This window comes from Drosophila ficusphila, unplaced genomic scaffold (assembly GCF_018152265.1).
Source record: "Drosophila ficusphila isolate 14025-0441.05 unplaced genomic scaffold, ASM1815226v1 contig_197, whole genome shotgun sequence".
Taxonomy (NCBI): Eukaryota; Metazoa; Arthropoda; class Insecta; order Diptera; family Drosophilidae; genus Drosophila; species Drosophila ficusphila.
Genome location: NW_025064091.1, coordinates 5,879,610 through 5,896,805, shown reverse-complemented (window position 1 = coordinate 5,896,805; position 17,196 = coordinate 5,879,610). Strand labels below are relative to the sequence as shown.

The window sequence follows — 17,196 nt, the reverse complement described above, 5'->3', positions numbered from 1 at the left end:
AGTGTGGGTGTATATATATATATATATGTAGTCGTATTTGTAATTGAGATAAAGTGGAGCCGAGGTATCGTCTACCTCTTGTTTGTCCGGGGAAAGGTACATTTACAAAGAGTATAATTAAGGTATAAAGATAATCCACAACATTTATACTCGGTGTAGAAGAGAGATCACACAGTGGGGAAAATAGATGCATATACGTACATTGACTTTGCTTTGTAAATATATTTATATAAAAATAAAACGCAATCAAATTAGAATGGAACTCGGTTTGGCTTGGCAGCTTATATGTATATGCTTATACATATATAATATGTAGATACTAGACACACAAGATCCGACTATATGCCGTGATTAGGGGCTTCTTTTAAGGGTAGTTGACTTATTGTTGCCTTGATTGTTACACACAATTGGATATTTGTTCGCTGGTACAGAGTTTTTGTTGCCTTTGGTTTAGTTGGAAGTCGGGTTAGTTTCGGATCAGAACATATTTTCAAATTCTTCTTGATTATGTGTACTTTTTGTTTTTTTTTTATATATTTATCGTGCCAATGCAGTTGCCTCAGATCAAAACAAGATATTATCTGTTTGATTAATTGATATTAAATACTCTTGAATTAAAGAATGAATCATTCTATAACAACAAAAGGTGTTAAATGAACTAACTACTCACAAAAGCGAATAAATAAAATCTGAAACAACTGCCAAAACGCACTTTTTGTGTATATTTTGATAAGTTGATATATACGTGATAATTTCATTGCACTCTCCTGATTAATTCTATATAATATGTGTTCTCTTTATATAAAGCCCACTAAAAACAAGTTTTTTTCGAGTGCAAAGTGTGTAAAACAGATTTCTATACAGTTGTATAAGGATTTCGTATATAAGATTTCAATCTTTTGTTGAGAGTCTTTTGCATTAGCTGCCCCTGTTTTCTGGTTTCCTCTATTTTTTGGGGATATGCGCGAAGAGTTTTTTAGGAAGAGCTTATGTAGACATAGAAATACATTAGGATTACCATTAGGATTACAGTTACAGGTGTTTTCTTAGTGTTTTCGGGTGGCATACAAATCTAGGTTAAATACTTTTCTTTATAGCGAAGACATCGATCGACACACACTTATTGTTTGCTACTTTAATCCGCCATTTCGCTTTGGTTTCTAATTGGATTTTCTGCTATCTTTGGCAAACGAAATTTTCACTGAACTACGCTACGATCTGAATTAACGCTCTATATAATTCCTCTACTTGTTCTCGATGATCATCTGCAGCTGGAGGACCAGACTTCTGGCCAACTGGAGCACCGATTGGGCATTGTGGCGCTCGGCCATTTCTAAATGAAAATTATATTTAAATATGTATTATTATAATAATTATGAATACTTACCATTAAAGAACTTGATGACGTCGGTGAAGTCCATGCTGTTGGAGAGGATGATGTCGCGGTAGGTCTCCAGCAGGGCCAATGCCAGGAAGAGGACGAAGTGGCCGGAGGCGATGTGCTTGGCGGCCCAGATCACCTCCCAGGTGGCGAAGACGTCGTCGTAGACGAGCTCCCTCTTGAAGTCGAGCAGGAACCACCTGTAGCAGAAGTAGAAGTGCGTGTAGTCCCCATTCGAGTCCATCAGGTCGTACATCTCCGAGTCGAGTATCTGTATGAGGGATCTGAAGAGGGATTCATGGATTAGATACACTGATATATATAAATATATATATTCATACCTCATGTTGGCAAAGTGCATGTCCATGGCTCCTCCGCTGGGGAAGTTCTCGATCATGCGCTCCATGAGCTTGCAGAAGCAGCTGTAGCTGAGCGACTCGTCGTCGAAGATGACCAGGAGCGGGGCCACCAGGTCGCACATGCCCTGCATGTAGCCCACGTCCAGGTGCTCCCACACGTACGTCGAGATCACGTTGCGCAGCTTGTCCAGGTTCTCGTTGGCGAAGTACCAGTAGTTCCTGTCGCACCGCTGCACGTCCTTCTCGATCCGATGCAGATTCAAGCCGAACTGCTCGAGGAGTTCGCTCTGTGAAGTAAAATGATTTGGGCGATTACTAAATGACGTATAAATACCTAAAAAATATATGATGCAAAACGTATACTTAATTATGTATACGTCCAGTTGCACCACCTTCCAATTCAGTCTTTCAATTATAGTAGGTTCTTTAAATTCCCCAATAAACAATGCCATACAACTTAGCTTCTCACACTATACACTATACAAAAATTTCAAGGGTTATAACAAATACTCTATACCCTAATAAATTATTTACAAAAATCGTATACTTAATTACGTATACGCCTAGTTGCACCATCTTTCAAATTGAATTTTTATTTTAATTTATTTAATTTTGGGAACTCGCTCAAAAATTATACAAAAATATCTATAAAATATATCTGATCTACTCACGCTGTAGACACCTCCATTGGAGCTGGCTGGCGAAGCGCAGGCGGACTTCGGCTGCTGCAGAGCGTCCAGACTGGGACCTCCTCCTGCTCCACCTGCTGTTGCTTCCCCAGCCTGTTCGCCAACTGGCGACATTCGTCCGCCCTCCTCCGCCTTGGGACTCCTTTCCCAGTGGGTTATGTCCACGGAGGCCTTCGTTATGATGACGGCCGCCGTCTGCTGTGTCTGCTGCGTCTGGGGCTTCACTGCATCCTCGTCCTCCGGCAACTGGAGATCGTCGGCGCTCAGGTACTCCGGACTGAGGACACTTCGTGTGTCGCTGGTTGGCTGCTGGTTTCCACCACCAGGACCCACTGTTTCGTAGGAGGAGGCCGTCGAGGTGGAGCAACTCGGCTGCGGATTGAGCTGATCCTCCAGCTTTCGCTCCTCCTCCTCGGTCTCCTGACTGCGAGACGGATCCTGCTGATCCTTTGGCTTCTCCTGCTCCGCCTCCTCCTCCTCCTGTTCGTCCAGCTCATTGAAGTTATCGCCCTCGTCCACGTGACCCGAGTCCGTGCTGGTTTTCATGGCCCTCGGAATGGGTTTCACACTCAGGTGATTGCCGCTCACCGAAGACTCCGCCTGCTGCTGCTGCTGCTGCTCATCGAACTCCAGATCACCGGGATCGGATATATCCGAGATGTCCTCGAACACCTCGTTCTCCAGCTCGAGATCCGCTGCCCGCACGGTCTTCTCGTTCCCGGAATTGCTGCCGGAACTCAGCTTGGCCACCGCCCGGGCGGTCTTCTCCTTCTCCCGCTGCTGCACAATGGCGTCCACCGCCAGCCACTCGCTCATCGTCGTCTCGTAGTAGTGCTTGCAGGTCTCGTCCTGCTTCCTCCTCTCTTCGCTGGTGGAGCCGAAGGCATAGTGTCCCAGGAGATAGGGCCACACATCCTTGCGCAGGTCGGGATGCACGCCACCGAAGTAAGCCAGGCGGTAGAACTCCGTCGCGTTCTCCAGAACACCATCCACGTTCAAGAGCTCCCAGCGCTCCTTGGTCAGACCCTCCTCGTCGGCTTTCACTGCGGGCAAAAGGATAAGGGATACAAAAACATATAAATAAATATTTAAGTTTGCTACAAGTATATAAGACTTATTTAAAATAACCGAAAACAGTATTTACTAGATAATATCGAGAATATTTACTCAATTAGCAACCCCATAAATTATATCACATATCAAACTGAAAAACTAAATAATATTATTTTAAAAAATGGTATTTAAATTTACCACCAACTTTTAGATAATATTTTGTTAAACAACATTTCAATCCGAGGAAAATTGCTTCAGAGATAACTCATCTAACCTTTTCTAATTGGGTTACCTCAAAATACAGTAAACGAATTGCAAGATAGTGCCATCAACTTACTCTCCGGCGTAATCCTGCCGTGAACCAATCCGGACAGGTGGGTGCGCACCGTGGAGAGGTGGCGGCAGTAGGCCAGCCATCCGTAAAATGCCCTCGAGATGATCTGCCTCCGCATCGTGGAGCAGACCATTTCGATGCTGGTGCTTTGTGCCTGGAGCAATTGCTGTTGCTGCTGCTGTTGTTGCTGCTGTTGCTGCTGCTGCTGCTGCTGGAGGAGCATCGGCGACTCCAACTGGAACTGGTCGATGGAGAGGCTCTTGTTGGAGCAGTCGCTGCTGCCGGTGGTGGAGCAGCTGCTCAGTTGCGCCCGCCGCGGAGTGCTCCTCACAAAGTCCAGGATCGAATGGGTGGCAGCTGCAAATTATCAAGAGGGATATTTAAAAATGTAATAATTTTTTAAGTATATTTGAGCATGTTAAAGGGGTAAATCGAATTTGTGGGATAATACTTGTAATATTCAATAAAATTCAAAGTGAGCTTAATTAAAATTCAGGTCTCTTAATTGTGTAAAAACATGTAAAGGCTTACAAACCTTTCAAACAAACATATTAAGTGTTTGTTTTTAAACAAAAAAACCTCTACAAAATTTGTTATTTACGCAAGATAAACAAACAATAAGCAAACAATTAATAAAAACAAATTAATATAGCAAAAACATATTTACGTTGGTATTTGCCATAAAAAGTATTATTTTTGCACGACAAACATTTGTGGGAGAAAACAAATATTAAACCGTATATTTGTTTTTTTTCAAAAAGCTTTTAACTCTATCAATGTTTTGCATGTTTTCTATTTAACTATATGTATTTTTTTGAAAAGGTTTTTATAAGAAGAAGTGCATGCGCCACCCACCGAACTCCTCGTGGCGACTTTTGCTGACGATGCGGAAGACGTAGTCGATGGGCGTCTCGTCGACGGACTCCATGACGGAGGGCAGGATGCGGCGCCGCATGCTCCGTGGCCAGAGGAACATCTTGCCGATGCCCCGCTGCGACCAGAGAGGCGGATCCAGCTGGCCATGTGGCAGGAGGCCCGTCTCCAGGCAGCTGAGGAACTGCTGCATGTGTCCGCCTTCGGGAAAGTGAATCGGCGGCCTCTGGACGCCATCCTGACCCACCAGGATCACAGTGCCGCCGCTGTCTTCGCCGCGACTCTGGTGACAATGCACATAGACGATCTCGTCCACATTAATATTGAGGGCATAGGCCCAGAAGGCGTCCTTGTCGATGTCCTCCGCCTCGTCGCCGTCGTTGTAGCCATTCATCAGCTGGTTGGGCGTCCACTTGATCGTCAGCGTCTGGATGTGCTGGTGCAGGCTGAGGTATCCCGGCATCGGTTCGGCCACATCCTTCGGCAGCACCTGCACGTTGTTCTTCCCGTAGAGGAGAGTGGCCTTCGCATTCTGATGCAGCGACTCCACGTAGTCCTTGGCCACGCTCGCCGAGGCAATGGACTTGAAGGACCCGCTGCTCGCCTCGTCGGAGCTCGTGTTCAAGCTCCGCTTGAAGTTGATGATCGCCGGGCGGGAGCAGGTCGACGAGGAGCGACGGCACGAGCTGATCCGGTGGCGTTGTACCTGGTTTTTGGAGGGAGAAAATCACATCATTTATATGATGGGTAATTTAAGTTCAAAGTTGATTATTTTTATTTATTTATATTTCCTCTCACCAGTTCATCGGCATGCGGATCGGTCCAATAGTGATCGGCTGTCTTGGCCCTCGTGAACTCCAGAGCACAAGGACCCACCAGCAAGGAGCTCAAAATGGATCCATAGTCCGGATCGGACACCAGGGAGTCCCGGTCGTAGAAGCTGCTGGCATTGCTCACCAGATACTCAATGATTTTGGTGAGTCGCTTCTCGTAGAGCGCCAACCGAATCCACAAATATCTAAAGAGCATTAAAGAAATATACAAAAATAATAATAATTATTCAAGTTGAAGTCATATCTAATTTTACAATTTAAAAATATTATAGAAATATGTATTAAGTAAGGACAAATCCAATAACTCAATGATTTTGGCGAGTCCCTTCTCGTAGAGAGCCAACCGAATCCACAAATAACTTAATAAAAATTAAAGAATATTTTATGAGTGAGTAAGGTAACGTTAATATAGAAATAAAACAAATAAAATAACAAAATTTCAGACTATGAAAACAAAGGTTGGTTGTTAATGTATAATTTTACACTTTTTTTTTTTATATATAAAACTAATTTAAAATTGTAACTAATGGCAAATCGAATAACTCACTTCATGCTGGCCAGCGACATGCTGGAGTTGCTCGCACTCACGCTGATGGAGGCGGAGGCGGAGGCGGTGGAGGAGGAGGTGGCCCCCGCATTGGTGCCGCCGGACATCGAGTTGCTGCTGCTCTTCTTCAGCATCGGCGGTCGCTGGAAGCTGTCGCTGCTGCTGGAGGATCGCTTGCTGGGATCGCTCGCCTCGATCTCCTGCACCATCTTGCTGATGTGCTCCGCCTCCGGACAGCTCTTGGCGATTTTGTGCAGCAGGGCCGTCGTCGAGGAGGTCTTAAACAAGCCCAGGGCCCTTCGCCGGAGTCCCTGGCTCAAGCAGGCCTCCACGGCGCCGCAGAGCGAGGTCACCGAGCTGCTCTCCTCGTGGACGTACTTCTTGGTCACCGCCTCCTCCATCAGCTGCTTCACCTCCTTCTTCACGCTGGCTATCAGCCGCTCCTTGAAGTCGGAGCCATCTGGAGAACAAGAACGTGGTAAGGAGATAATGAGTACATATTAAATAACTAATTCCTAAGTAAAGTATTTTTTCAGGATTTTTCTTATGCTTTCACAAACCCAACAATGATTGATTTTTTCTTTTAATTCAATAATTTTCTTTTTAATTTTGCCAAGGCATCTCCAAATTTTCGTAACCATTTTTCAAATCAAATGATAAGCCATAAAACATGTCAAAAATGTGTCGCAAAAAGTTTATCACTGCCATCATAAAAATGTAGATACATTTAATAGCACTGATAAAATTATCTTATCACTTTTTTCATAAAGGTCATCGGTGAGTGATAGTCAATCAATGCGTAGTAACTTTTTTATACAAAGCAACCCCCAAATATAAAAAAAAATAGATAAGAAAAACGTTTCTATACGTTGAACTTCTTTTGCTTGTAAAGAAGCTAAGAAGTAGCTAAGAATTTTAATTTATGGATAATAAAATTTAAAAGTAAACCCCAAAAAGTCGAAACCATCTTATTTTTGGACTTTCTAAACCAATTTCCTTGACGTGTAAACTTGATTGTTGCGTAACACTTGTAATTTTAATGAATATAAATAATAGTGATGTTTGACAAACCCCCGGCATTACTTTTTGCCAAGCAGGGAATCGCAGGGAAAGTAAACCCCGCCGGGTCTTAAAAGGAAATCACAGTGCCAACGCCCAGTAAACATTGACCCCCTCCCGCACCAAATATATATCCTGTTAGTCCTGTGAGTCCTGTGTGCCCTGAATTTGCTGTATATCCTGGTCGTTCTGCAGTCTGAAATTCAATAAGTCCAACATGTGTCGCCCGTCGCTCTGCGAAATCCTCCTCTCGCCCCAACTGAAATGCTAATGGCATTTGCACTCAAAACTCATGATGTCCTCCGGCCACGTATAATTTCATTTTCATTAATTGTTTTCCATTTGGAGCGACAGCTAGGGGTATTCGTATCCGTGGGTTGCTTTGCCCAGATACAAAATACAAAATACAAACGTACAGTACAGTACAATTGCGGATACACTCGCAGATCCATTCGGATGATGGATGATGAGTAATTGTCGTTGCGAAATGGAAATACATGCAGATCGAGTGGCAAATCCAATGGACAGGCCACAAAACAAGGCCATAAATAAAAGGAATATACGATCTGGACATGGAATGCGTGTAATTAGAAATTCTAGGGGTTCAATTCTACTTCTGATTGGGATTTTGTCATTAGAAAGTGGTGTCTCTATATATTAATATATCTTATCTTTTGTGGAAGAAAAACCTTTAAAAAGAAATTTAATATAATGTAAATTTGAGCAATCTCAGTAATTTGTTTTACAGTATTACACGTTTTTCTTTGTTTGCAAAAGCAAATGCATTTGGTTTGGAAAAAAGCGGGTCAGGAATATGTAATATATTCCGTATAGCCTCATTTGGGATCGTAAAAAGCTTCATCAATTTTCTATCAAATCAATTGCCAAATGGATATTGGTTTTGGGGTTTCCCGGATGCACTTCCCACTGGCAACTCGATGGCCACCGCCCACGGAGCCACGGAGTTCATTATGTGCTCAATGTGGATGTGGATGTGGAAGTGGGGATGTGGGGATGTGGCGATGTGGATGTGGGGATGGACTGGATGGACTGAATGGACTGAATGGACTGGTGGGTGGAGCAGTGGGGCTGTGGCGACAACAAAGTGCCGACTGTCTGGAACGCCGACCGCGTTGTCGCCAGGCCGTGTCCTTGAAGAGGGGGGGGGTGGGGATTGGTATTGGAGGTTGGGGGTTAAGGGGGGGTTCCACTTTGGCGGAGGAGGAGCAACGGCTAGCGAGATGGGTGGCAGCAAAAGGTTGCCCCATTTTAATTGCTGCCTTTTGTTGCAGCATTTTCATTTTGCATTTGACACTTGTTGTTAGTTTCCCCCACTGCCGCGCACTCCCTTCATCCATCGCATGTAATTAGCATTTAAATGGTCACAGCTCGGCAGCCTTGGCAACAAGTTTTAATAACTTTGTTCCATCCGACGGCCAACAAAATGCAAATATGCTGGCGAGAAAGTGTAGAAAGTTCGCTATTTGCTGTTTGCTTTTTGCTGATTTGTTTATTCGTTTGCCTGGCCTTTGTTGAGGGTAAATAATGAACGATACTTGGATAATTGTGCAGTACATTTGTGCATATACAAAATGTAGGGTAAAACAAATTAAGCTACAACTATTTATTTATTTGTATTAAAAATGCAAATAGAGAAATACATATTGTTTTTTTTCTAACAGAAAGAAATACCACTGAGTAATAACAATTTTAAAATTACAATTTACAAATGCCATAGAAAATGTTTTCTGTTTTCTAATTAACATCGCAAAGAAGAAGCCTTTTAAGCTATACGTTTCCCACTGAATAAAGTTGCTTTCTCTTTGCTGTAGTGACCAGCTTTATTGACTTTGGCGCTGGCCACGAACTTGGATGGAAACCCTTTGGGATTGGCCAGCCGGAGCAGCTTCATCAATAGCAAGTGGGCGGTAAGAAGGGGGATGAGCGGGTCACCTCCGCAGTGACCTTGATGAGCTTGATGCTCTTGGTCCTGGCCAGCGATTATTCCACCGGGAGATGCTGTAGGTCAATACACACACAAGCACATAAACACACACACACACACACACACACACACACACAACAAAAGGTGGAAGCCAGCCATAAAAAGCAATCTTTAAAGCTCCCGGCAACAGTAAAATTTGCTCATTATCCACCGCTCTTGCTCTTTATACCAAATAAATACGAAATAAATTAAAGATTGCGTATCTGAGCAAATTAACTGGTGACATTTAATGTACCTTACATTATCCCTTGATTCACTTTTAACCAGCTTTGGCCACCGAAAATAGCTTCATTTTCGACGGCCCACCTGGCGTATGGGTAATCAATCAATCGGGCAGGCGAATGCGAAGGCGAAAGCCAAAATCCTCGAGGAAGCCAAACCCACAAAACTCGCTTTAGAGTCCCCTGGCAAATTAAATGGAAACTCGCGAGCAACAGAATCCAGAAGCTCTAGAAGAAACTTTATCAATTATCCCCAGAACAATCAAGAGCGAAATACGCCGCAGTGAAAATTAATTTCAGTTTCTGCCAAGTTCAGGAAACACGACGGGAAAACAGAGCAGGCGGTGGAAAACCGAGGGGGGAAGGTGGGAGGGAAGAAGAGGCGATTGGCCGGTCCTTCGTTCATGGAAGAAAGTCTTCTCTTCCTGTAATCGTAAATTCATTTGGCCCACCAAATGGCAATTGATGGCTTAAACAGGCTCAATAACCATTTTGGGCAACACACACATACAAGCACACACACACCCAAAGTTGAGCCTTAATTAAAGGGAGAAGAGGTGGGAAAAGCCGGGGGAAAACCAAGGAAAATAGAATGGGATTTGGGATGGGATGTGGTTGGCTATTCGTAGCCGTCAGCATTTTAAATAAAACGTTTCTATTTTCATCACACCAAAATCTTTTGCTGCTCGCTGGTCCGCACCTTTTTCATCCTGCTGCTCGATATATATTTTTTATTTAGATGCGGACTCGGATATAGAAGTTGCAGGGCTTTCCTTAAATGCGCGGGTTTCGTTTAATTTCGGTTTCGGTTTATGCCCTCAGCCATTTTTGTGGCATTTACAAAGAGTTACGACTATTTAAGAGGATTCTTTTATAACCTTTTTTTCTGCTTAAATTGCTACTTCCCAAAGCCATCTACAAAGTTGTTTTGAAAAGGAATATATAGAAGTTTATAGCAAAGTTTAAAGGTTGAAAAAATGGGAGCTCTTGGAAACTTTATTTGCAGTTTATTTCGAACAACGAACAAGCCTTTTAATCTAAAATCAAAATCTAGGCACATTTGGGCAAACGAAAATAACGACTTGAGATGCTATCAAACTGACAACTATGTTTGTAGAATTAAGATGAAGGCTTAATTGGACAAAAGGCAATGGCAATGGCATGCCGACAAAGTTGAGAGTCTGCAACAAAATGAGGCTCAAAAACACTCGAACGTATGGGAAAACTACACTGACAAAATAAGGTAAAACATGAGCAAGGAATTTTTATTTATATTGTCATTTCTTGTACCTTTCCTGAAAATTAAAAATCTTATATATGTTATAATCATTTCATATGAAATTCTTTCTAAGAACCTTTTCCTTGAGTTATTGGTTTATTATACGACATCGTATCGCTTCTCCATCTGTTGTTCCTTTTTTTCGTGGTGCGTGATATTGTGGTGGCTTTGCTTTCAATTCATTTGGTTTTTTGGTTGTTTTGCGTGTTTTTGGGGCTCGCTATCGCACAGAGAATGTCGAAACACCCGCATAAACAGATAACTAAATAAATACGAGTATATATGTGGGAGAGTATGGTGTGTAGTATGTGGGCATGGGGAGAAACTGCGACATTAATTACAGTCTAATGTATTGTACATATTGTATATGTTGGCCCCAACACGCAAACTGCATTAAGTGCCGCTGTTCGCATTTAAGTAGACCGCACTCCAACCCAAGATGAAATCGAACTTAAAGGCAGAGTGCTAATTGAATGGAATCGGGCAAGAATTTAATCCTGAGTGTCCTTCAGTATTCGCTGAGAAAACGGCATTTTCACATGGAAAGTTATAAGCTTAAATACTAAGCTTTCATCAACAACACCAAACCCTCAATATTAACGTTAAAAAAAAAAACATAATTTAACAAGCCATAACCATAAACAAAGAAACAAACTAATGAATTCAAAAACTGCAAATGAGTTCTATGAAACTAGAAGATGTACATATAATGGTAATCTAAAAAAGAAAAAATTGAAAGGAAATCACGGAATGCTTGACATTCCTCCTTTTCAAAAGAGCTTTGAATGCTGTGAAAATCGGAGGTAGATGAGGATATTCCAGGGGAGTGGAGAGAACGCCGGGAAATCTGTGTGGTTTTGCCGCTTATGAAAATACCAGAGGTGGGATTTTTTTGCAGTTAAGTCGCGGCGCTTTTCCCAAAGAGCTGCAGTCGCTCGCCCACGCCGCAGGCAAATGCAATTTGTTGGGTTTTGCAATTAAAATTATATGCGCCGGGCTTCCTTTCACGCGCCCAACGTCCGACAACCCTTCAGCCCTTTAACCCTTCGACCCTCTGACCTCTGAACTTTGCGCTAATTCTCCTTCTGTTCGCTGGCGCTGGGAGAAACTTGCAGCTTTCCTTCGCCGTGGGCGTTTCACAGAGGGTGCTATGCAAAGCAATGTGCACGAGGCATTTAAGCAGCTTACGCAGGACGAAGGATCCGGCGTGAGTTCCGCATGGAAGGGAAGCAAAATAGAGGGGCAGTTGCAATTTCTGCTCAAATAAGCAGGAAAACTCTGGCAAACAAACACAGAGCCAACGGAATGCTTAATTAGGCAGAGGAAAACAATTCCATTTCCCCATTTCGAATGCATCAAGTGCAGGGTTCTCCCTGCACTGCACAAAAGGTCAGAGGGCAAAACATCTACGTACATATATCGTGTGCCAAATGGGCGACACATGATTGATGCACTGACCTTTTGCTTTTGCTTTTGCTTTTTACCCACACGACTTCCCATGGCTCTCGATTAATCTGATTCGATTGCAAGAAATGTTCGGCAAAGTGGAAAGCATTTCGGTGATATTTGATTGAAAGCCGTTCTGGTATTGAATTCTTGAAGCTGTGACTGCAACCCAACTCAAAGTCAGGGTGAAAAGTTTGAAATTGCCCAAGTTGGCGATGCGACATTTTCAGCTGAAATATAAGCTTTGGCATTTTGAAAGCAACTTCGATCTGATGTCCTTCGGCTGTCCATCCAACTATCAGTGCGAAAAGGAATTGCCAAACAATGCGATTTCCTTTAAAGGCATTTGACTGACACTCTGGAATGCTTGCCTTTGAAGATTTTCTCGGAAACTTTTCGGGGGAAAAATTTAAAAAGGACATTGGACAAATTGTTAGGGCTTTCGCTCAAAAAAGAACTGATAAAAAAGGAGAGTGGCTGAGCGCTGGCTGACACGAAATTAATGATGACCAGACAGTGGATTTTAATTTTGAAGGAGACCAGCATGGACTTTAATATTAATGGCACTGACAGGACGCAGGACATGCAGACACACGCACGTCAGGATAACGACTCTGCCGCTGACAGTAAGCTTACACTTTGATGGCTTTGTCATGAAAGACAGAGGAACGTGCCAGCAAAAACTGAAGTGAAGTGATAGAACCGTTGGTACCCTTTACTGTCACTTAATGAAAGTAATAAGCTTGCTTAAATCAACGCCTAAGATTAGTTGTTATAATTATATTACTTTACTTATATTTAGCTTATTTTATTATTTAATTTTGAAGTAGAAATGTCTCCAATTAAATAAGTGCGAATATACCCCTTTGAGGCGCTGAGAAGTAGGCAATACTTTGTGGCCAGTGCTTTTACTCACACGTGTACCACACAGACGCACGAGCACTGACACTTCCACACACACATACACACACACACACGCACGCAGGGCTTTCCATTTGACCTCTGTTACTTTTGCTGTCAACGGGGCGTTAAGTGCACGGTCGTATGTACTTTGGGGTGGACCAACTATTTTAAAATCCACAAGTCACCCTTCTAAAAATGCAACAGGAGAAAAAAATATAAATAAAATTAAACTATTTAATTTATTATATAATCTAAGCCTTCTTTGTTTTATTCAACACCCTTGTTAATGTGTAAGTTGCATTTTAAAGTAACAGACTTCGGTCCACTCTGATTTGCCGCAATGGCTGACATTGAGCTAGAACTCTGGCAAGTCAATCTCATCGAGGCCGCCTTGAGTCCACGGCTCAGAGCTCACGGCTCTTGGCTTTTAGCTAATGCCATAATTGAGCAATTGATGACTGCCACATCATCATCATCAACTTTGCCAAGCGGCCACGTCATCGGGAATAACGCGGAGTGGGTCGAGGTGGGTGCGAGTAGCATGTGGCAAGCAGCAAGTGGAAACTGGGATGTGGGAAGTGGGATGCGGAAAGTGGGAAGTGGCAGTGGCAGTGGCAAGGCCGGCGAAGCTAAAACATAAACAAACGCCCCCGCCTTGACTGCCGCACTTCGAATCGCCGCATTTCGCTGCCGCCACATCGATGCGGCCAATCGAGGTTCATTCATAAAAGTTTTACGCCCGCCGCCGCCTTCGTGTTCATCAGTCTCAGTCGGAGTCTCAGTCAAGCAGCCCCCCCCGCTGCACTCCCATCTGCCAGGACTCCCAGGACTCCGGACTACGGAGCGGAGAATCCCGAGAGCAGAATGACCGGAAAGAACCACGGGTTGTCTGTCTGGCACGGTGGATTCCGATATTAAACGGGCAACACGATAAACACGCAATAGTCGACATTGAAAATAAGTCAGTGCCAGAATCCTAAGCTTTAAAAATAATACCTTGCTTTATTAAAAAGTATACCATTTAAAAAAATAATTAGTATTAATAATAGAAATATTAAATTATATTTTATGGTTTTCAAAATATTATTTAAAACCTAGAGAATAAAACAACCATTTCTAATATTCATAGCAATTAATGTAATTTGTTGCAAAGGTCTATTGCTTCTGATTAACAAAACCCTGCAGAGTCCCCAACAGAAAATTCAGTTTCTCATTCAATTCCATTAAATTCGAAGCACTTGTAATTTGTTTTTAAGCCGAATCAACCATAAAAGATGCTGCGAATGGTGGAGGAGCACTCGCGAGCAAAAGGCCAACAGTCAGGGCCAAAAGCCAGCCACTGTTGGCCAAACAGCAGGTGGTAAAAACGAATTAAATTATACAATAAAATTGTAGAGGCAATTTAGCAGCGTTGCCTGTTGCTTTAATCGAATTGAGAGGACTTGCAGCAGTGGCAGCAATGCGAGTGCTTCATCCTCATAAAAGTCTGCTCATCCGAATGGCACACGGATATAATAAATTGTGCAAAGAAAGGTGGAAAAGTGGATAGGTGGATAGTTGGATAGGCGGATAGGCGGTGCAGGGTAAATTAGCTGGCGGTGCAACACTCGCGTGTCCTTGACTGAAAAACGAGTTGCGTTGCATTGATTGCCGGGGATAAGGATTACCGGGAAATGCGCCTGCCACCCAAGAACGTGCACCCAAGAACCTGCACACCGGAATAAATTAAATGTGTATAAATTTGCATGGAGCTTTCACCGCTTTTCACCGCTTTCCATCGCTTTCATCGCTTTAGCCGCTGCGAGCGGGCGAAGTCACGAAACTCTTCCGAAATTATGAAATATGAATAGCGATGCCCGAATGCAGGAATTATCTGCCTGCCACACGTGTGCTCTTGCCACAATAGGGTGTATCACTAAATGCTACAAGAGTTTTATCTTGTATTATATATAAACAAGAAAATCATCACGAGTGTCGAGCAAAATGCTTAAAGGTTAAAAAAAAAATAAACTAGGAAATAGTTATACTATAGTTTGTATAATTTATATATAAATTAGTTACTAAATTATGTATAATAGCATCTTTCTATGGCTTTATGTTCGCCTGGTACTTCAAAATGCGTTTGTCCCAAACCCATCATCAAAACTTAAAAAAAGTGTTCATAATAAGAACAAAAAGGTAAAAACCATAATTCTGTAGCTTATCGGAATATATTTCTCAGATTTTAATATTTTAAATAGCAAGTACTTTACCAACAAACCTTTTAGCGCACAAAATACATATATGCTTCACACATTCCAGTAATTATAATTAAATGAACTTTTCGACACTGTTTACTTTTTTAAGGTATAGCACGAGCACAAGAAGAAGACTAAGACATGTTAATACGTATTACCCATACGCCCCATTGCCCGTGCTTACAACTTTTACATTTGTGTACTTTTGTGGGGTGAAAACAACGCATGCTTAATAATTCAAGTTTATATTACTCATTCGCCGTGTTTTCCCTACATACTTTGTATCTTAAAATTCTTTCAGGGAGCAATGTGGATTTTTTAGGGAAATGAGAAAGTTAAACAAAATAGAAAAATTTAAGTTTAAGCTACCTGCCTGCAAAGAAGAAAATAGTACCAAATACACCCTGCTGCGGATGGATGGTTTTCGGTGGTTTTTGGGTGGAGTGGGAAGGGGGGAGATGGGGGTAAAAAGGGGGAGGTGATCACTTTTATTACCTGCACTGGTTTGCACCATTTCGCGGCAGAAGAAGCGCTCCGTTGTGGATGCGCGTGGGCGTGTGTTTGGGGCTCGCGGAGATTGCCCAAAGCTTTTCCAACGTAATTCCGCTCCTCTTCACGCGCGCGTAAAATGTATTTCGAAAATTTGTATTTGTTTTGCGTATGCCGACGCCAGCAGAGCGACGCTGGCAGAGAGCAAAGTGTCGCCTGTGGCAGCCTGCGTTTTCCTCAACTTATTCTCGCTTTTCTCGCTTTTGCTTTTGCCCACTTTCCACGCTGTTCAGTGCTTAGTACTTAGTGCTCAATGCTCCACGCTTTGGGTGTTCCTTTTGCCCAACTAGTTGCTGTCCTTTATAAATAATTTGTTTCCCGCCGAAGGGGGAGGAGGGGCAAAGACTTTGGCCTCCCGCTCGCCCATCGGACGACTCACTAGCTCACTGACTCACTGGCCAACTGAACGCTGGCTAACCAGAAAACTCTGTCAACTCAGTAACCAGAAAAAAAAAATAGAACAAGTAGGGCCAGACACTCGGCAGCAAGTCGGAGGTTTTTCCAGGCTTTTTCCCGGGCAGAGTGCCACGTGTTCTCGCGACAAACTCCGCAGCGAAACTGAAGCGGAAACTGAAACTGAAATCGAAATGAAAGCCAAATCGTCGGCAACATCGGCGGCAGCAACATGAGCCTGAGCATCATGCAACATCAGTGCAAGCAGGCGAAGGACTTAGCTTTAAATAAATGATTTAAATAAAATCATTAGCTCTAAAGTAAAATCAAATGAAATATTTGAAAAAATATTTTTAATTATTTCAATCAATTTTAAGCGATTTTATTGTATTAAAAAACTATAGAAATGTATGTTTTGGTTAAAAAACCTAAGTTTTTAAGGAAGCAAACTTTGAGTTATTCAATCTTAGTTTAGTTAGATTTTGATTTAATCAGTTTTCCTGAACAAAGAATTTCATAAAAGTAATTTCACTTCACTTTTCCGCCAAAGATATATTTTTCCCGCTAGAATCCTGCCACCACTGATGTTACAACAGGAGCAACATTTACAGCGGCAACATGTAGGGCGGCAACAACAACAATGACACATTGGAGCTTACATCCCCGCCCCCTTCCCCTTCGCCCTGCATCGCACCTTTCCCGTTACTTTTCGTTTTGGAAGCTTTTCGCACTTTGTCCGTCTCGCTCTCACTTTCATGCGCCACCCACATACATACACACGTGTGTACAGTTGGGTTCAAAATAACAGTTATTAAAGTATGTGATTTTCGTATATTTATAATATAAATAAATATAATTAATTAAATGAAATTTATAAATTAGGAAAATCCCTTGCAAGTTCTTAACAGTTGCTATTAAAATATATACATATAAGATTTTAGTATATAGCCTTCACCTATTATCGTTTTACACATTCGCCATCTTTAGACAAGCTTTTTGCGTCACTGAAATTATCTTTGAGTTCAGAAATAATCA

General features: G+C 42.5%; 1 protein-coding gene across 1 annotated transcript; it reads right to left on the bottom strand.

Moving 5' to 3' along the window:
- Positions 1–802: 802 nt before the first annotated feature.
- On the bottom strand, positions 803–16,302 carry LOC108094418 (small G protein signaling modulator 1). Its single transcript, XM_017194989.2, has 9 exons — positions 15,715–16,302; positions 6,070–6,529; positions 5,488–5,707; positions 4,672–5,395; positions 3,820–4,173; positions 2,412–3,472; positions 1,723–2,027; positions 1,388–1,665; positions 803–1,333 (listed from the first exon to the last, which is right to left on the bottom strand). The coding sequence occupies exons 1-9, from the start codon at positions 15,731–15,733 to the stop codon at positions 1,245–1,247; spliced, it is 3,510 nt and encodes a 1,169-aa protein (XP_017050478.1). The 5' UTR covers positions 15,734–16,302; the 3' UTR covers positions 803–1,244.
- Positions 16,303–17,196: the final 894 nt, after the last annotated feature.

Excerpts from the sequence above, each read along its gene's own strand:
- LOC108094418 (XM_017194989.2), bottom strand. Across the intron at positions 3,473-3,819 it reads CGGCAGGATTACGCCGGAGA|TGAAAGCCGACGAGGAGGGT; the intron begins GTAAGTTGATGG and ends TTTTGCCCGCAG. Across the intron at positions 1,334-1,387 it reads CGTCATCAAGTTCTTTAATG|AAATGGCCGAGCGCCACAAT; the intron begins GTAAGTATTCAT and ends ATTTTCATTTAG.